At 39.4% G+C, this 19621-nt stretch overlaps 1 protein-coding gene and 1 non-coding gene across 7 annotated transcripts in view; both read right to left on the reverse strand.

Annotated features, from left to right (window-relative positions):
* Positions 1 to 19621, reverse strand: part of IPCEF1 (interaction protein for cytohesin exchange factors 1) — a 169967-nt gene that overhangs the window by 26251 nt on the left and 124095 nt on the right. For all 6 annotated transcript variants that reach the window (XM_045805391.2, XM_045805388.2, XM_045805392.2 and 3 more), the window contains 3 exons: positions 15338 to 15396; positions 13914 to 14002; positions 1632 to 1989 (listed from right to left, as the gene is read on the reverse strand). In XM_045805391.2, the coding sequence (XP_045661347.2) occupies positions 1632 to 1989; positions 13914 to 14002; positions 15338 to 15396 (506 nt within the window). The remainder of the gene's footprint in view (positions 1 to 1631; positions 1990 to 13913; positions 14003 to 15337; positions 15397 to 19621) is intronic.
* Positions 6060 to 6166, reverse strand: LOC123797509 (U6 spliceosomal RNA). Its single transcript, XR_015726190.1, has one exon. It is a non-coding gene; the product is annotated as a U6 spliceosomal RNA (small nuclear RNA).

The following is a 19621-nucleotide window of genomic DNA, read 5'->3' on the forward strand; positions in this document are numbered from 1 at the left end:
TCTGCATCAGTTCTGCACTTCCAAGGAGACACAGATTACGCCCAATATTTCCTCTACGTGACAGCACGTCTCAAACCTAAGGCCGGCTCCTGTCTCCGGTTTTCCATCTGTCAGAGCGCACCTGTGACCCCTGTATTCCCACTGGTGCTGTTTCCACTCTCCTCCCTATTCCACTTCCTTCACCTCTAGACATAGGTTATTTCGCCAATGACTTTTTTCAGTCTACTTTTTTAAATGTAAAGTAGACCACTGGCCTAGATTAGGGGTATTAAACAAAAATGCCATCAGTTGCCAGGCAGGTAACACAACCGTGGGAAGTATCTTCAGGTGAGGCCATAGGGAGTGATGACAATCATGGTGACTTAGAGAGTGAGTTCCCAGCCTGAGCATTCAAATTTACATACTTCAAAATACTGTACACACACACACGCAACTGGACTATAGTCACGATCCTTGGCTCAAATAACCCTGACACCAAATATTAAATTAATAGGGTATATCTGAAAATTTGAGACCTTAAATAAACTTTCCCTGATTATCAGGCTCGGAGAGAGGGGAGAGCAGCCATCTGTCTTCGGGCCACTCTGGCAAGGTATCATGAGAACTGCCCCCGTCAACTTTCTTTCAAAAGTACCCTGAAAAAATACAGACCAAACTCAGCATTGTCTTGTCGCTCAGGATCTTGTATCAGGTTGGCTTGTTTTTATACCCGAGTAAATAAGGTACAGACCATCCACCAAGCCACATCATGACTGAAAACTAATACTTAAAAAAAGTTTGTCTGAACAAAAGATAAGACCAATTATCACAGATTATTAAGAAAGTTCACGTTTCTATACTCCATTCACTGTTTCCTTTGCTAAGACTTAAAAATATTTTGTTGTTTTTTTTCAAAAGCAGACACTGTGCTCTCCTTCGTGTTTAAAAGTTCTAGTGCTGGGGCGCCTGGGTAGCGCAGTCGTTAAGCGTCTGCCTTTGGCTCAGGGCGTGATCCTGGCGTTTCGGGATCGAGTCCCACATCGGGCTCCTCGGCTGGGAGCCTGCTTCTTCCTCTCCCACTCCCCTGCTGTCTTCCCTCTCTCGCTGGCTGTCTCTCTGTCACATAAATAAATAAAAAAATCTTTAAAAAAAAAAAGTTCTAGTGCTGCCTTCCAAAGTGCGTGCAAACCGTCCATCTTCCGGTTAACCACACTGACAGCTTCAGGAGCCAACTAACGAGGATCTAGGCCTTTCCCGTGGTTGTGGCCCAGGGAAGGTGGTTGCTCTCCGTTTGTTTGGAACCACAAGATATCAACCTACAAAATCTTGATCTAATCACCACGAGCTCCAGGGCATAAGACATGGGACCAAAAAGGAGTCAAACTTTTCCTCAGATTGGTGGAACATTATAAGTCTCATCACTATAAGCCTGTGGCCAGGGACACTTAGGTGGGTAATTAATGGCCTTGAAGCTGGAGTCCTCCACATACAAACTCTACAGAAGCAGCCCTCAGGCTTAGCCCACCTGACTGTTTAATTATTGAATCATCATTCATGACATTCAACATTCTTCTTACAAATTAAACCTAGAGTTCTATATCCACACGCAAATATTCATTCTTTAGGAAAGAGTAAACAAATTGTTGGTTTACCTCTGTCCGCCATCTTTGATCCAGTGGGCTTGTCTGGGACAATAAGATGGTCCAGGTTGCTAGTCAGTGAAGAAGTGTCATCACTAGACAAAGAGTTCAAAAATCCACTTTCCGATGTGGCAAGGCTGTTTTCCAGAGCCCTGCAGCTGTTTGCCTCTGAGGGTGCAAGTGAGTGAACCTGCACGGCGAAAGTTATAGACTGTCCCTCGTCGTCCGCAGCGGCGGAACTATGCACCATGTCAGTCCAGGACTGCCTCTCTCTAGATAAGGAGGCCACACTGCTCTGTGTCTTGATTGTACTTTCCGAGGAAGAGGAAGAACAGGATTTGGGTGAAGAGGAAGATGCCTGCTGTGCAGCCTGTTTCATAAATAAAACCAAAACAGAATAAAATAAATAAATCACGATTAAACTGGCATTCTCTATTTTCCATTTTCAACGAAGGTACTCCAGTGTTTCAGAAACAAATTATTAGTAACAAATCGTTTTAAAAGCCATTCACAAGCTTTGGGTTCGCTTTTTTTTTTTTCATTTGTTTTACCAACTGTAATTCAGAATAATTGCTTTTTGTTCTTGCATTTAACCCTTTTTTTCCCAAACAGCTGAAGACACCATGTTTAACTTTATATCTCAGTGATAGGGAAATAGCTGCATTGGCTTCGCCTACGACCTTAATTCTCATACTTCATGTGAGGATTATTAGTACAACCCCTTTTTATTCTGTTTGAGTTCAATTTGCTATGGGGGAAATTACAATTCTTAAGCTTCCTCATTACTTAATTTGAAGATTCTTAAACAGATCACAGCAAAGTTCATTATAAAACTGTTAAAAGGACTTGATAAAATACACTGAGAGAGAATTGGTCTGTTTGTATTCAGTACTTCCGTTAGTTGCCACAAGGAATGAAGTTAAGATTACATTTAAATGTAAATTCCATTCTACTTCTTAGGGATCTACATCCACAGGTTTAAATGACACGCCCGGAGCTCAGTTGTGTATTGTAATGTGTTATTAAAAAAGATATAAAGAAACCTAAACTACTCTAAAAAAATAATCCAATGAAAAATGTATCTTTATATTCATATAACAAGAACTATCACGCCATTGCCCAAAACCAATTTGTATAACTTTGAATTCTCTGTTTTAGGATCTGAAAGGTCTCCTTAATGTGATTTACCCTATCCTTCAACGCTCTCTAGAAATGTAAAAGGTCTCTTTGGGGGACTCTTTGAAATACTGAAGGATACTTTGAGCAAAAAGCAGATTGTAATCGATCACTGAGTTCTCACTGATTGAGCAAAAACTTTTGAGAAAGGTAATTAAGAGAAAGAAAACAAAAGCTGAAGCCAGACAGGAAGCAAAATATTAACTGAGTGGAGACCACGGATGTGGACAAAGTACATACGTTTCAGTTTTCCAATATCATTTACATATTCTTTAGCACACACCCAGCAATAGCTCGTAACTACACAGGTGAAATCATGTTAGCTCATTAGTTCTTAAATAATTTAAAACCTTCAATAAACTTTCACCAAAAAAAGATAAGAATCCATTTGCAAGCTCTTAACTCAATAAAGAGAAGCCAGGGGGAATGAAACGTGAGAGACTATGGACTATGAGAAACAAACTGAGGGCTTCAGAGGGGAGGGGGGTGGGGGAATGGGATAGACCGGTGATGGGTAGTAAGGAGGGCACGTATTGCATGGTGCACTGGGTGTTATACACAACTAATGAATCATTGAGCCTTACATCGGAAACCGGGGATGTACTGTATGGTGACTAACATAATATAATAAAAAATCATTTAAAAAAAATAAATAAATAAAGAGAAGCCAACAATTGTTCCTAGACTGTGAGAAATAGCTTGACGATAGAGGATCTTCTGAAAGCAGTTCCTAAGAAACAATGCAAGAATTAATAAGAGTCCTTGGCAAAATGTTCATCTGCCCACGGAGAAAACATCAATGCAACACCACCAATCGCCCTCTCTTGGAAAGGACTTCATTTATCCTGAGATTTTATCCTTGTTTCATTTTGATGGTAAAATACATGCCTTCTTTTGGAAAATGGTGATAATAGATGTTAGTTTTTGTCTTTTTAAAGTATTTTTTTATGTCCTACATAGCAAAAAAAAAAAAATGGCAACTATATGTTAATCCTTCACTTTTAATTTTATTTGTCAATAAAATCCAAACATCTAGACAAAAGAGACAAGAGTGTCTCTGGGTCACCCTATATCTCCAATGGCAGATGAGACAGAGAAGGCATTTTATGGTTCAGTTTCATCAATTTCAAGCATTCAAAAGTCGAAGAAGTAGTAGGAAGGAAATTGTTAGTGGGACGACGCCAAAGAGCAAACTAGGATTTTCTCCCCACAACCTCAGAATCATTGCAATTAACTCAGAATGATTGATTTTGTTTCCATCCAGTATGTTCCCAAGAATTTTGCAGGTTCTAAACTCTGAGTTCTGATGGGAAAAGCCCGTATTTACCCAACATATGCTCAATTTGCTGAATACTAGACATGCATTGTCAAATAACCAGTAAATTCACTTTTTAGAAGCATGACATTAAAATATCCAGTTAAGATACTTGCTCATCATATATCTTACTAATAATATGTTTGTACATACTGTACAGACATGAAAACTTTCCATTCAGGAACGTGTCAGTGAGTTACAAATCAGTTGCCTCAAATCATTCAGACCATTCAACAACTAAGAGATTAAGGATCTGTAATTCACTAAATAAAATCTTAGTTATCTAAAGGAGATAATGCCCAGCCCCCAAGCTGTCCAAATAAATGCCAAGACTTGTTTACTCATTAGAATGATCTATGAAATAAATATTAACAAAAATACCATTCAGACCCAGTCCTGACATGTTCCCCCATTGTGAGCTATTTTAGTAAAACTTGGCTTTGATGGGGCCAGCTTCCTTTTCTGAAAAGAGACCAACTGCAAGGTTTTCCTGTTGTTCCTATTGATATTACTGTAATTTGATTAGCAAAATGGGCTATTTGAGCAAAAGCCTGTGCACATAGCTGCTGTAGCATTTTCCATAAGCTTTCTGGTCCCCAAAACTCTGTTTAATGGGCCAGGAAAGATATGTTCATTGAGCATCAGAAATTTCTGTGAAGTATATTCCTTTTGGAGGTACTTACTACTCAAACACAATTCACATGTTTTCAATCCATCATCTCTACTGCACTGTGTAATATTTAGAAATTTGATTTTTATTTTTTTTACAGATTTTATTTATTTATCTGACAGAGAGAGAGAGCACAAGCAGGGGGAGTGGCAGGCAGAGGCGGAGGGAAAAGTAGGTTCCCCGCTGAGCAGGGAGTCTGATGTGGGGCTCATCCCAGTGTCCTGGGATCATGACCTGAGCCAAAGGCAGACTTAACCAACTGAGCCACCAGGCACCCTTAGAAATTTGATTTTTAAATGGAAAAAAGAAGAGCGAGCAAGAAAAAACAAGGAAGAACTAGAGAGATGGAAAGAGAAAATGAGGGAAAAAAAGATGATGTGTATCAGGCCAGAGGGAGCTTTTATTAGAAGAGAGATTAGCAAAATAGGAGTCCAAGCGATCCTGGAGCGCCATCACGAAGGGCTGAACAGGGAAATGCACTTCGTAGATACTGTAGTGCTAAATCACAGGTCATTGTTTCTACCGCTGTGTAGCCACCAAAATCCACAGAACACAGAACACTTAGCTCAGTGCCTTCTATGAACCTCCGTGTAATACACTCACAAAACTTCTCCCTGCAAATCAAATGAAGGTAGAGAGAAGTGACGGTCTCTCCTAGACTGAAGCCCATCTTTCAATACCAGTTCAAGGACTGCCTCCTCCAGGAAGCCTTCAGTGGGCTCAAGGCCGCATGGGTACCTCTGCACGGTGCTCCCAGGCTTCCTTCTATCCTACTAGGTGGAATGTCATTTTATTTGTCAACTAATACTATGACTGCTGACAGACTTGTTCTTTTTTTTTTTTTTGGTGAGCTACTTGAGAACAGGCTGTTTTTAATAATTATTTTTGCCTATTTTTTTTACATCTGCACCTGATATATAGTTGGTAATAAATTAATGCCAATCCAAAAGCCTAGAAGAAAAACAGCCCAGAGTCGTTCAGTCTCTTATGGAGGAGCACGGCGAAATTCTCTATGGAATTGCTACAAATGATTTATCCCAACCCCAGGATCTAGGAGTGACTGTCACTGACGATAACGCACTACTCCAACAAAATGTTCTCCTGATCTCCAACAAAATTATTATTTTATCTAGTAGAGGTTAATAATTGCATGGTGGTTCATTCATTTCAGAACATTTGGGTTTTAAATATTTTACTTTTTAATGAGAAAATTTAAAGACATTCTCAAGATCTAAGTTTCAATGAAGAGACTATATGATTAAGTTAAAAATCCATATTGCTTTTTCACATTTTCTTCACGGATTTGTGTGTCATCTTTGCACAGAGGCCATGCTAATCTTCTCTGTATCGTTCCAGTTTTCCTATATGTGCTGCCAAAGTGAGTATGGTTTTTTCCATTGTATGCATATTTTTTAATTTAAATTCCTGTTAGTTAACATACAGTGTAATATTAGTCTCAGGTATAGAATTTGGTGATTCAACACTTACATAAGATATTTCTATTTACCAAAGAAGCTTAGTTCAAATGTTGATTAGCTTTTTCTTTGAATTGTTTGAAAACACAAATTTGACTTGGGAAAAAGTTTCAGATAGCCACCAACATTAAGAAGAAGTGAGCCAGCATATAAATGTTCAACAACATTAGTCAAAGTATATTTAAAAAAAAGAAAATACAGGAATGACTTAAGACTAAACATAATAAAACCAAATGAGAAAAATAAAAAAGAATGTATCTGTATGGCTTTTCCTCTCTTTTATTCACCACATTAATAAAAACAAACCAGTCAATTGCTGCTAAACCCAGGAAGTACTGTCTGTATTTCTACCACACGCTAGTAGAAGCATTCCTCTAAAAACCCAAAGACCTTATAGAGCACAGCCCCATCTGCCCCTGGCCTCCTGTATGACCTTGGGCAATGAGGTGGCAGAGGACGGGCTCCTCTCTGCAATCCCTTATATCCAAGTGACCTTGAAGAAGCCACTTTACCTCTAAGTCCTATTCCTTTGACTTCCTCCCGCCACCATTACCCACCCCTCCCTATCCTAACCCATCTTCCAAACAATAACTAGAGTGCTTCTTTTTTCTTTTTTCTTTTTTTTTACGATTTTATTTATTTGAGAGAGAGAGTATGAGCACGAGTGAGGGGGAGGGGCAAAAGGAGAGAGAGAAGCAGACTCTCCATTCACTGAGCAGGGAGCCCAATGTGGGGCTCGATCACAGGCCCCTGAGATCATGACTTGAACGGACGGCAGATGCTTAACCAACTGAGCCACCCAGGCTCCCTGAGAGTATTTCTAAAACATAAAATAGATCACAATATTCCCTGCTGAAAATCCTCTAACAACTGCCCACCACAAGTAGAAAAGCAGCCACAGTCTTCATTATAGCTGAGAAGGCTTACGTGGACCCCTATCTGCCCCACCAGTCCCTCTCCTTCCACCTCCCCCTCCCTCTCCTTTCCAGTCACAGCGGCCTTCTCTCCAGCCCTTGAGTGCCCGTTCCTTCCGCCAGAAACGTTCTCTCTGTGGGTTTCTAGCTGGCTGCTTCCTTCTGAGCACTCTGGTGTTGATTCAAGTATCAGCAGGCTCTTCCCTGACAGTCTCAGGAACATCCTCTCCACCGTCAACCCCGGCCACTCCCGAGCACACTACCCCTGTTCATCTTCCTCACAGCATTTATCAGCACTTGAGACTACTTGTTTGAATTACAAATCTGTTGTGCCTCTTCCTCAACTTAGAACTCAGCCTGCTCTGGGGAACAGAAACTGTCTATTTCAATTCGGCATTCCCTTACCTGCAACAGAACCTGGCACATGGTCGATACGCACAAAAAATGTATTAGCTGCCTGCCTGACTCTGATTTATCAAGAGGAGCAAGTGGGATAACATGAAAGAATATTCTTCGTAAAAGGTGAACTTAAGCTTGCAAAGGATATTTGCGATATTTATATTTATTTCTCTTCGGCTTCCTCGTTGGTAAAAAATGCAGAACTTTTGTCAAAGTCAAATGCAATCATTTTCCTCAAAGCCATGTGAAGGTATTAGACAAATGTAAAGTAGTGATGTTCTAATTCACATGGGGAAATAACAGTAGAGCAACAAATTGGCAGGGAACATGGATGAAGTTACAATCACCCACTTGCCCATTTATCGGTCCGTTAAATAAAGATGTATTTCACTTCAAATTGTGGTAGGCACAGTCATAAATGTTGTGGGTAAGGAAAACGATATTGGACACTGCCTCTGACTTTAAGAATTTCATAATTAGAGGGGCGCCTGGGTGGCTCAGTTGGTTAAGTGGTTGACTCTTGGTTTCAGCTCAGATCATGCTCTCAGGGTTGTGGGATTGAGACCCACAATGGACTCCAACTCAGAGGGCATTCTGCTTGAGAGTCTCTCTCTCCTTCTTCCCTTACTTGCACACATGCTCTCTCTCTCTCAAAGAAATCAATCTTTTCTTTAAAAAAAAGAATTTAATAATTAGGGAAATAAGCCAGAAACACAAAAATCTGTAATACAAGGCAAATGATAACAACATGAAAAAGGTTTCTGTCCCCCGCACCACAAAAATAGGAACATGAAGAGCTCAGAAGAGGGCAGGATTATCTTGATTTAGAGGACCAGGGAAGCTTCAGTGAGGAAGTCACATTTGAACCGGAGATGGTGGAACTGCGGTGGGAGCACGTGGTTCCTACCAGTGGAGAAACTTTATCAATGCAAGTACCAGAGCAAGAAAGTCTGGAAAGCTTTGGGGAAACAGCAGGCAGTTTACTGGACTGTGGATAAAAGAGAAATCACCAACAAGACTGTAATGGCAGCTGGAAATAAACCTAAGGACCTTAAAAACCACACCAACAAGGCGAGAATTAATTTGATAAGCACCGTGGAGTCACTGGAAAGTCTTGTGCAGGTGAATCGATACTGTCAGAACTGACTTTGGGAAGACTGATCTGGATGTGTTTTTTAAGAGAGAGATATTAGAGACAGAGAAAGAAAAATACCTGCTGTTTCTATAACTCGGGCAAGAGCCATTGTAGACCCCAATTAGGGCAGTGGCAGTGGGACCAGAAGGCATGAGGGGTCGGGAGCAGCCCCATGCCTTGTGATGGACTGCCAGAGGAGGAGTCTGAAATAAACTGCTGAAACAAGGGCCAAAGATATAAATGCTAATTTTAGAAATCTTGAAATCAGGCGCACCTGGGTGGCTCAGTCGGTTAAGCAGCCAAATCTTGATTTCGGCTCAGGTTGTGATCTCAGGGTTGTGAGATGGTGCCCTGCATCGGCCTCTGTGCTCAGCAGGGAGTCTGCTTCTCTCCCTCTTCCCCTGCTCCTCCCCCAACTAGGGCACTCATTCCCTCTCTCTCTCTCTCTCTCTCTTCCTCTCTCAAATAAATAAGTCTTCAAAAAAGAAAAGAAAAAGTCTTGAAATCAGTTAAATGTTCAACCATAGAGCTTGCAATAACTCTTGCAAGGATGAATTTTCTTTCCACCTTTATCTGGCTTGTATTTGCAGTCACTGATAATTTTTCATACAACTATCTCAGTTGTGAGCATTTCTAGTATATGGTACATGTATTGAAAGAAGTGACCTTTAGTAAACGGCTGTGTGAGATTCGTCCTACCAAAATTAATTTGAATTTCTAAAACTGATTTTACCCTTTTCTGTGTTTCATTTTTTACTTCCTCCTCTGCCACTGACCAAGGGGCCACAGTTGGCTTTGTTTATTTTTATTTACAGATCCTTTGGTTTGCTTTAGATGATTTTTTTGATCATTTAGATATAAAAGGAATTGTACTTCTAAAAAGCATCAAAATATGAGGACAATCATGTTAAGATTATCTGCAGGAGCTGTTTGAAGCTGGAGTTATGAATATTTATCTCTCAGTTTCTCTCTTATCTGATCAATCCACTGGGTGGTCTAGCTTCTCACCAAGTCCAAAAATCTGCCCATTGCATTTTTCAATTATGCCCTGACCTGCATCACCACCATCTCTCACACTAGATCACTGCAACCTTCCCTGTGATTTCTTTGCTTCTATCTTAACCCCCACCTCCCAGGGTCTCTCCCACACAGTAGCCTGAGTGGTCCTTTTAAGAGGGAAACTGATCATGTCACTCCTCTACTCAAAACTCCCAAAGGCTCCCTAAGTAACTCAAAATATCAAAGTCCTTAAGGGGCCCCAGGGGCCCTGCATGGTATGGCCACCACTACCCTCCAACCTCATTTCCTGCTATTCTCATCTTAACTCACCCTGCTTCAGCCACACCGACCTCCTTGCACTGCTACCTATGCACCAAGGAGATCTTGGCTCTAACTGTTCTCTTTGCTTAGAAAACTCCTCCCCAAACATCCACTGGACTGTCTCTCACACCACCTTTCAAGAGTTTTGCTCAGCTCTCACTCGGGCTTCTCCTTGCATTCTGTTCACAGCCACAATCCCACCTCCAGCACCCCTATCTCCCCATATTCGTATCCCCATATTCCCCATACTCTATTTCTACTACATGGTAGATAATTGACTTTGTCTGTTGATTATTTATTATCAGTCTCCCTCAACTAAAAGTTTGACTCCATGAAGAAATAAATTGTTGTCTTTTTTATTTACTCATGTGTCCCAAATATTTAGAAAAGTGGTTCTCAACAAAATTTGTTAAATGAATGAATAAGCTTATAAACATAGATTGAGTTACCAGACAACGCTTTTTCATAATTAAACCTAGAGAAAAAACACATGTAACCGATTTTTAATGATGGTTAAGCTCTTAAATCACTTTGTAACTTATTATTGAGTTTGAAATGTGAATTTTTTGCTCTTTTGTGGGTTTCAAGGAATCATGGATACTGATTTCTACAGAGAACCTTCCCAAGTGAAATCTACAGGGTCCCGTCTACTCAAAGCCTTTTTAGTAAGCTTGTCAAAAGGCCCCCATGTCTAATTTCTCTGTGAATCAATGGATGTCTTTTCCACTCTCCGTCCTGTGAAGTCTTCTCAAGAAGCAGCAACATAAACAGAAACCTCTTGTTCACTCAGAGAAGACCCTGAAGTGTTCTTCATTCTCTTGTGGAAGGTGGTGCCACCAAACTGGTCTGCGGCAGGCGTCTTACGGTTTGCAGTGATTAGAACGACTGGACATTGAATTACATTTCTAATTCAAGATTCTAATTTTAGGGAGATAATTTTCCAGAATAGCATTATTTTACACTTTTGAATCATCATTCCAAAATGAAAGTTCATTACCCAAAATATATTTTTTAAAGCAAGAACTTAGAGGGGCGCCTGGGTGGCGCAGTCGTTAAGCGTCTGCCTTCGGCTCAGGGCGTGATCCCAGTGTTCTAGGATCGAGCCCCACATCAGGCTCCTCTGCTGGGAGTCTGCTTCTTCCTCTCCCACTCCCCCTGCTTGTGTTCCCTCTCTCGCTGGCTGTCTCTCTCTGTCAAATAAATAAATACAATCTTAAAAAAAAAAAAAAGCAAGAACTTGGAGAAAAAAATTTTTCACCTAGGCTTCTATAGCTCAGTCGTGGCTAGCCTATGCCAGACTGAGCCAAAACATTAAGTTGATTCATTCTCTGGATAAAAGCATGAGTTTTTCAATTTTCATCTGTTTCAATAAAAAGCTTAAATGTTATTTTAACCAAGTGTCTTGCATGTCTGTTTTTCAGAAACAAGAGGAAACACAAACAAAATCTGCCTGCAAAATATGTGAGCAGGAGGAACATATTCTGTTTCTAAGGAAAATAAAACCTAACTGTTCAACATTTATCTATTTCCAATATATTTCTTCAGAAAAAAAAAAATGTTAGCCTTCATGGCCTTCCAGAAAAATCCTCAACTTAGAACTTCAAAAAAAATAACATTTGATTAATGACTCAGAAAATTCTAAAGAATCCTCCTAGTTCAGTGACCTAACTTACTGGTCTCATACGCATCCCTTCATTTGTTTGTTTTAAAACAAGCATTCCCTGAGCTTCTACTCTAACGTCAGGTAAGACTGTCATGTATAATGCAATTGAGCCATGATCCCTCATCTGAAAAGACAATTTGGTTGCTTTTACTTTCAACTACAGTTTTTAGATGCCTGACAATGCTCTTAGTAATCTGTGATACTAGTTGCCACTATAAAACTAAAAATCACAGTATTTTAGAACCAAAATAAATCATATAAGAGTCACGGGGGGCGGACAGTAGGAGGGAGAGAGAATTTCAGGAAAAGAAGGACGGAGGACCAATGAAATCATTGTTATGTCACAGGTTAAAATGGGAAAGACAGAGAAGAAGAAAAGAGAGACAAAGACAGAGAGAGAGATAGAAAGGGAAGAGAGAGACAAAGAGAGAAACAGAGAAACTAACTAAAAATACATGTTTCTCTATTAAACCAACGAGGCACATCTATTTAGTCTTTTTTAAATTCAGAAACTGATTTTAAAAGAGGAGAAAGACTATGTTAAGGGCAAGTTATGAATATATTAAGATCGGCTATATTGTAAGTCTAGTTCAAAAACCAGTCTAAATTTTACCATATTCAAAGTTTAATTTTATTTGTATCTTACTTAATTTAATAGACTAGTCCTATTGCATAGAGATTTTGATAAACATACCCAGTCAACAAATATTTATTTCTGGTCTTGGTTGCTAGCCAAGTAAACTAGAAAAGGGACCACAATTCTCCATTGACAGCAGGTGACAACAGTAGAAGTCATCATTTAAATGCTATTTAATATCCTAAACCCAGAAACTGGCAAAACGACAAAGATGCAAACTTCATCACACAAAATAGAAAATTCTGGCAAAAGAAGTTCAGTAGGTGAAGGAGCTGCTGTAACCTATCAGAACCTCTCGTCACTTGGGTCCACGGATGGACAGGTACCGTAGTGGGGTGGAAAGAACACATGCAGTAGAGTGAGACACACTGCGGTTCCCTTCTGAGGCTCCCTGTTCATGGCATGTGTAGCCAGCCCATTCTACCTCTGAACTTCTGTTTCCTAAATCATGAAATGAGGATAGCCTTATCTACCTCCTCATGACCTAGCAAGAGGAAACCATTTTTAAAATCAGAAACAAAGGCACTAACCACAACAGAAGTAATGGATGCATCTGCCAGTCTGATATCAAGAACGACTGTCTACAGAAAGAAATATGAAACAGTCTAAATAAGTAAAAGCCATGAAACAGAAAAGGAGATGTGCCTTACTTTTAAGTGACAAAGAGCTAATGTAAAGGATAATAAAGAAACTTTATAAATACAAAATAATAATCGTAAAAAAGCTAAAAATGTGCTAAAGATTTAACAGACACTAAACAAAACAGAAAATCCAAATGGCAATAAATATGAAGAGAAGCTCATTCAGTAATCAGTGAAATGCAGGTTCAATACTACTACTTTTCAGGGTTATTTGGGGGGCGGGGAGGTAAATGGTTATATATTTAAAGTACCTACATAAGTCCTGACACATGGGAGGTAGAAGAACCATAAATAAGGTTCCCCGAAGATCCTTGCTTGGAATCCTTCTGGGGCCATCACTATAATGCCAACGAGCATCTAAATCATGCCACAGTCTTAACATCCATCAATAAACTGAACTTACGCTGGATGCTTCCAAAGCTGAGACTTACACTTGGACTTCTCTCTAGTGAATATACGGAAGAATTATTCCACGAGCAGATTGAATGCACTAACCCCACTCCTGGCTTCCTGATACCTTTCAGACTCTAACTTTCTCTTCATCTATTGCCTTTACCCCTCCCCTTCTCCCCCCCCCCATTTTGCATTGTTAGAATGCAGGCGCCCAGGACAGGCACTTTCAATTCTTTTTAAAGACCAGTAGGGTATACATAAACATTATAAAACAAATGTCTGCAAGCACTGGCCTATCACCTAGAAGCCCTCTGCATTACCGTGACTCCTGCCAGCGTGCTACATCGGCGGGTCGCACACAAATACACCGAGTTTTTCATACCAGGGGGTTGCTATGGAGAAGACTCAAAATCTGAGAGCTGCACTTGCTCCTTGGCAGGTACCTTAATTTAGCCCGTTCTAAAAATTTATTGGTCAAAGTAGATTCTATGCCACTGGAAGGAATGACGTCCGTGCACTTGATCATGACCAATAGACTAATGAGGTCAGTACGTACCAAAGGAGAGAAAGTCTCCGCGGAGTATGGAGGGGGTGGTGTCTCCGCAGCTATTTCAGGGTCCTCCTGTTCACTCTCACTGTAGCATTCTATACAAAAATGAAAATGCTTAATGTTTCAACACTGTCATCACTCATTCCATAATGCATGAGCAGAGGTTTTGCTCCATCTGGCTACTGCAATTCCAATCCAATTCAGAAAGGACTCATCTACTGAGCTACCTGGTGCAAGGGGATTACATAAGAGGGGAAAAAAAGAAGAGCCACATTAGGGTCTCTGCCCCCATGAGGGTCTAATATGTTGGAAGGGGACTAGCCATAGCTCAGGAAAAGTAAAATAATTCCTCAAAAGAGGTGTGAGTCATATGCTAAGGGATCATAAAATCAGTAGTGATTAATTTTGATTGTAGGAGACATAAGGAGCTGAAAATGGCAGGATAAGTAAACCATCCACAGTGAGCACAGAGTAATGAGAGCTAGGTCTAGGGTGCAGGCTGAGCCAATTATACGGAGCCCCCAGAGGGATGTGGTAAAAAACGAAGCTGAAAGTTTGCTTGAGGCCATATCACAGAAGGCCTTAAACACCAAGATAGGGAGAAGATTTTTGTGTAGTGATTTTTTTTCCCTCACAATCTATAAATGCACTTCAAATATATTGTGGCAAAGAGGACCAAGGAGATGGTCAGGACAGTGATTTCACACTCTTGCATTTTAGTTCTTTATTGTTTTAAATCAAATTGTCATTTTCATTTTCTCAGTTTCAGCTTTTATAATTTTTGCTATCCCAAGATTAACTCCCCACCTTCCAATTCCCAAGTTTTACGTGGTCTGAGCCCTTCAGAAATAGTATCAACTCTGCGACCCCAGCACCTAAAGCCTCCTTCTTCTCAATATTCAGGAGTAATTGCATCATTAAGAAGATTTCAACTCCTGTAGCTTTTGAACCCAGAGAACTATAGACTGAGCTAAAAATATGGCCTGTGTCCCAATCTGACATTGTTTCCTAGCACAAATTTGGAGTAATTAGCCTCAGCAAACACCTGGTGGAAATATTAAAATATCAGAGAGGAAATAGTGGGGTGAAAGTGATCTGTCTAGATCATGACGAGATCATGTCTCTGAGTCAAAATTCAGCGAGTGGGGCAATAAAACATTTGCACAGGCAGTTGTTTGAGATGTCAGTGAAGCCTACAGCTGCTAGTGTGTGGGTGAAGTGTAAAAAGGATTCTTAGCCAGCATGGGAAGCTCTATTCCATGTTGGTGAGTCTGTGTGAATATGTCTGCTTCTCCATATTTTCAGATAATTTTAAATGCCATAGTATGTTTCATTAGGACAAGGCTACGCATAGAACTTGACATTGTGTTTCCATCCTATCTCATTCTAACATTCTTGCTAAATTCTCAGAAATTTAAAATAGAACATACCTTCATCCTTTGTACCAGATTCATGATGGATTACAGCTAACCCAAGCTTGTTTAACCACCTAAAATTCAAATAGAAAAATAAATGCTTAGCCCAAGAGATTGGTCATCTCCTAGCCACCTGCCCCCTAGACCCTGAAGGAAGGTCTTGTGCCAGACTTTATAATGCAATTGTCATAATTCTGTAGTTGGTCTAAACATTTCCAGAAACAGCTTGAGTTTGTGGTATCAAAACCTAAAACCACTTGTTTCACAATACTTTCCTTACTCAGGATAGTCTTTGAAAGACAAGAAACAAGGTGGTTCATTATCCAGCTTGCTAAGGTGGTCAACCACATTAGATATTCTAAATATATGAATAAATATGTCTTTTGTAGTTGTGCATTTCAAATTTTTAGCAGACATCAAAACTCTATCATTGAATTTAGTAACCTAACCATTAAAGTTCCATCTCTGTAATTGCTAAAATATAATTTTATTTCACAAAAAAATAAAGAAAAGATTATCCATTTTTAAGCCAGGATTTTAATATTAAATCAATAAAAGATCTCAGAGTTTGACAGGTATTCCTAAGATGGGGAAATTTTTAATTCCTTGAAGAATTTTATGTTAGGTAGAAAAGGACAATGTCCTATCTTCTTATCAATTTACCATTTAATTGGCAATGATTTTCAAATAAACATCAATAATAAAAATAGAACTAGACAAACCTTAAGGTACTCAAACTTGGCTCATGACCTCAGGCCACTGGAGTTTCTTCCCAAGGGGTTAGTCAAAAACATACTTTATCACACAAATTTGTAAAAGACACAAAATGAGTTTATTTCACATGTTCCCAACTATATAACCTTCTATTTAAAGGTAAAATATTATTTTGGGGTGGTAATAACCTGATTTATTTCCCGCTTCTTTCCAGTTTTCTATATTTTTAAAAAGTATTCCATATTATAGGTTCACTTTTTTTTTCTTTTTTTGAGAAACCAGTGCATTCAGTAGTGGCCTAAGTCAACTAATACCAATAAAATAAGAAGAAAGCTATGCACTTATTGACTCACTTATTTCTTCTAGTCCTGTACTGCCTTGTGAACTATCCAGCACTCTGCTCCCCACCACTGCATAATGATCACATATTCCCAAGTCTTCAATTGTCAACAAATTAAGAATCCTTATCCAACCCTCAACCTGCTATGGTCTTGCCATATTTATTTTTTATTAACAGGAAATATATAAATTTCATTTTTAAAAACAAATAGGGCTTTCTACAAGAAGGAAGATGAGCTTCAGCCTCATTTAAGAATCCCCTCAGGGGTGCCCGTGTGCCTCAGTCCACTGAGCGTCCAACTCTTGATTTCCGTTCAGGTCATGATCTCGGGGTCATAAGACTGAGCCCCGCATGGGGCTCCATATTCAGCAGGGGTCTGCTTCTCTCTCTCTCTCTCTCTCTCTCTCTCTCTCTCTCTCCCTTGCCCCCTGCCCTTACCCTCACTTGCACACATTCTCTAAATAAATAAGTAGTTCTAGGTTTTAATACCACAAATTTATGCTGTTTCTGGAAATGTTTAGACCAACTATAGAATTATGACAATTGCATTATAAATAAATAAATAAATAAAATATTTTTTAAAGGCATTTTAAGAAAACCCTTCAGCATCATGACAAATATGAGCTCTTTAATGGCCATTTAAAACCAGACCAATACGTGGGCCCAGATCCCACCATGGGAACCAGACAGTGTTCATCGAGACCTGATAGAATAATAAACAACCAAAAAAAAACAACCAAAAAAAAAAAAAAAAACACCCAGGCAATCACAGGAAAAAAAAAATACAAATGGCTGATAAAAAAATAGAAAAAATTTATCAGCCTCCATAGTATTTTGGGAAATGCGTATACAAAGACAGGAAAATATTCACCACTAGATTGGCAAAACTTTAAAATACCACTGATTTCTAGAATTTAGAAGGAGGAACATTCTCATCCTTAGCTTAGATGAACATCAAAATTGATACAGCCAATTTTAAGCAAGCAATTTGATGATACTAATCAAAATTTAAATATGCACCCCTTAATTATAGATGTCTATCCTACAAACCACAAATAAATGTGGAAGAATGTTAATTCAACAAGACTTGCAATGGCAAAGAGAAAAAAACACTGATACGATATAATCATTAATAGGAAAATGGATAAAGTACAGAACTAATTTCATCAGTACAATCAATGAAATAATAAATCTAATAAGAAGACAGATAGGAAGCCTTGTGATGGCCTGGAAAAATCCTAACATACTCTTAAGTGAAAAAAGCAAGTACAGAACAATATGATTGGCCTAATTCAATGTACTTTTAAAACTATGAATTTGTGTATGTGCATGAATCAATATGCAAAGAGAAGCATCAGGAAGGATGTAGGTCAGTCATACTGTTAAAAGTAGTTAATCCTAAAGAGAGAAGTTGAATTGGAGGGTGAAGTTTGGGTTATGGGAAGGTTTTCACTTTACGTGCTTCTGTATTATAGGATTTTTTTTTGCAAGAACATGTTTTGTGTGTCATTTAACTAAAAGAAACATTATAATGAACAGTTTTAAAAATTGATCAGGCAAAGCACCGTGAATTTAATGGTTCACTTTTAAAATACCAAAATATTCTTAGTTTATACCTGATTTCATAACTGTATACTGACCCTCCCCCCAAAAAAGCATCTAAAAGTAAAAGAGACAATTTTTAATATATCAAGACAAGAAATACCTTTGAACTTAGAATGCTTGAAACAAGAAAAGGCATTTCTAAGTTCCTTTCCTTTTTTAATATATCAAGACAAGAAATACCTTTGAACTTAGAATGCTTGAAACAAGAAAAGGCATTTCTAAGTTCCTTTCCAGAACACAGAAATACAGAAACATAACAAAACGAAAGAGTATTGACAATAAAGAAATCATTCCTCCCAGCTCTTACCCAAAACTTATGTCCTTTTAATTGCCACATTTAGTTACTTGCTGTGGAAAACGTGATTGTTTAGATTCTTGTTGTTGTTTGTTTTTTTTTAAGATTTTATTTATTTATTTGACAGAGATAGACAGCCAGCGAGAGAGGGAACACAAGCAGGGGGAGTGGGAGAGGAAGAAGCAGGCTCCCAGCAGAGGAGCCTGATGTGGGACTCGATCCCCAAACGCCAACGCCGGGATCACGCCCTGAGCCAAAGGCAGACGCCTAAGGACAGCGCTACCCACGCGCCCCTGTTTAGAATCTTGTTTGACTGTTTCCTTTCTGGAATCCACTGGCTTAGAGTACCTCCTTTGCTAAGAATTTTTTTTTAAAAAAGAAAACATCAAGGCAGTAGAAAAATTTCTATTTGTGCCTAAATAAATAGATGCACGAAAAGACTTATATTTACATAAAAGAAGATGACAGATGTTTCCTGGGAGTTTGTTGTATATTAACTCGATGTGTTGGAGGAGCCCAAGTGCTAAGAAATTGATATACAAAACAAGAAGGTTCTTCCTACAAACACCGTCTGAGAAAGGCAGCTACCAACCAGTCTTTGTTTAGAAAGCAACTCTTCCATTCCCCTTAATTACTTACCCCGATACTTGTAAATTGAGGGTCCCTGCGAACACACAGCATTTCTATTAAACATAATTACCTTTCCCTTCATCGTCCCTGGGAGAAACGTCACCACCCAAAACTGCAGTTTCCCAAGGAAGCGAACTTCTAAAACAGGACCCATCTCTCCACACGCCACTCCCTCCCCGCCCAGATTCTCTGCGTCTCACAAAGAAATACCCAGCTACATTATTCACTGGCTTAAACTGGCCCCCTCAGTAAGAAAGGGAGCTTTTCAGGTGCCACTCAGGACAAAGCTTTAAATGTCATCTGCATCATCTTGTGGGAGAAGAGAGAAGTTAACTTGGAGGCCCAAAGAGATGCCGCTTCGATGGCTATTACCACCACCAGAGAATGCCAGAAAGGACCACTGGGGATTACTTGGTGGCTCAGCTCCAGACTGACCCTCACTGTGGCGGGGTCCAAGTACTGCTGGGTAAGGGTTAAGCCTTTCACATGTATGGCTTGCTCATTGATGGGATTTAGTTACCAATACCAACAAAAAGAGAAAGAGCTTTGTGAAATCTCTTCTCTTCTTTGGGGGCATCTGCTCTTCTTTTTCTCAGGGGCTTGAGAAAGCCAAGGGGAGAGAGCTAAAATCAGGAGGGTAGAAACAACGTCTCTCTTCATTTAAGTAAATAAAAGTCTTGTTTGAAAGACTCAATTTGTCAATTTCTTGTCTTGT

This window comes from Ursus americanus, chromosome 11, assembly GCF_024610735.1.
Source record: "Ursus americanus isolate L20-20 chromosome 11, mUrsAme1.1.p, whole genome shotgun sequence".
NCBI lineage: Eukaryota > Metazoa > Chordata > Mammalia > Carnivora > Ursidae > Ursus > Ursus americanus.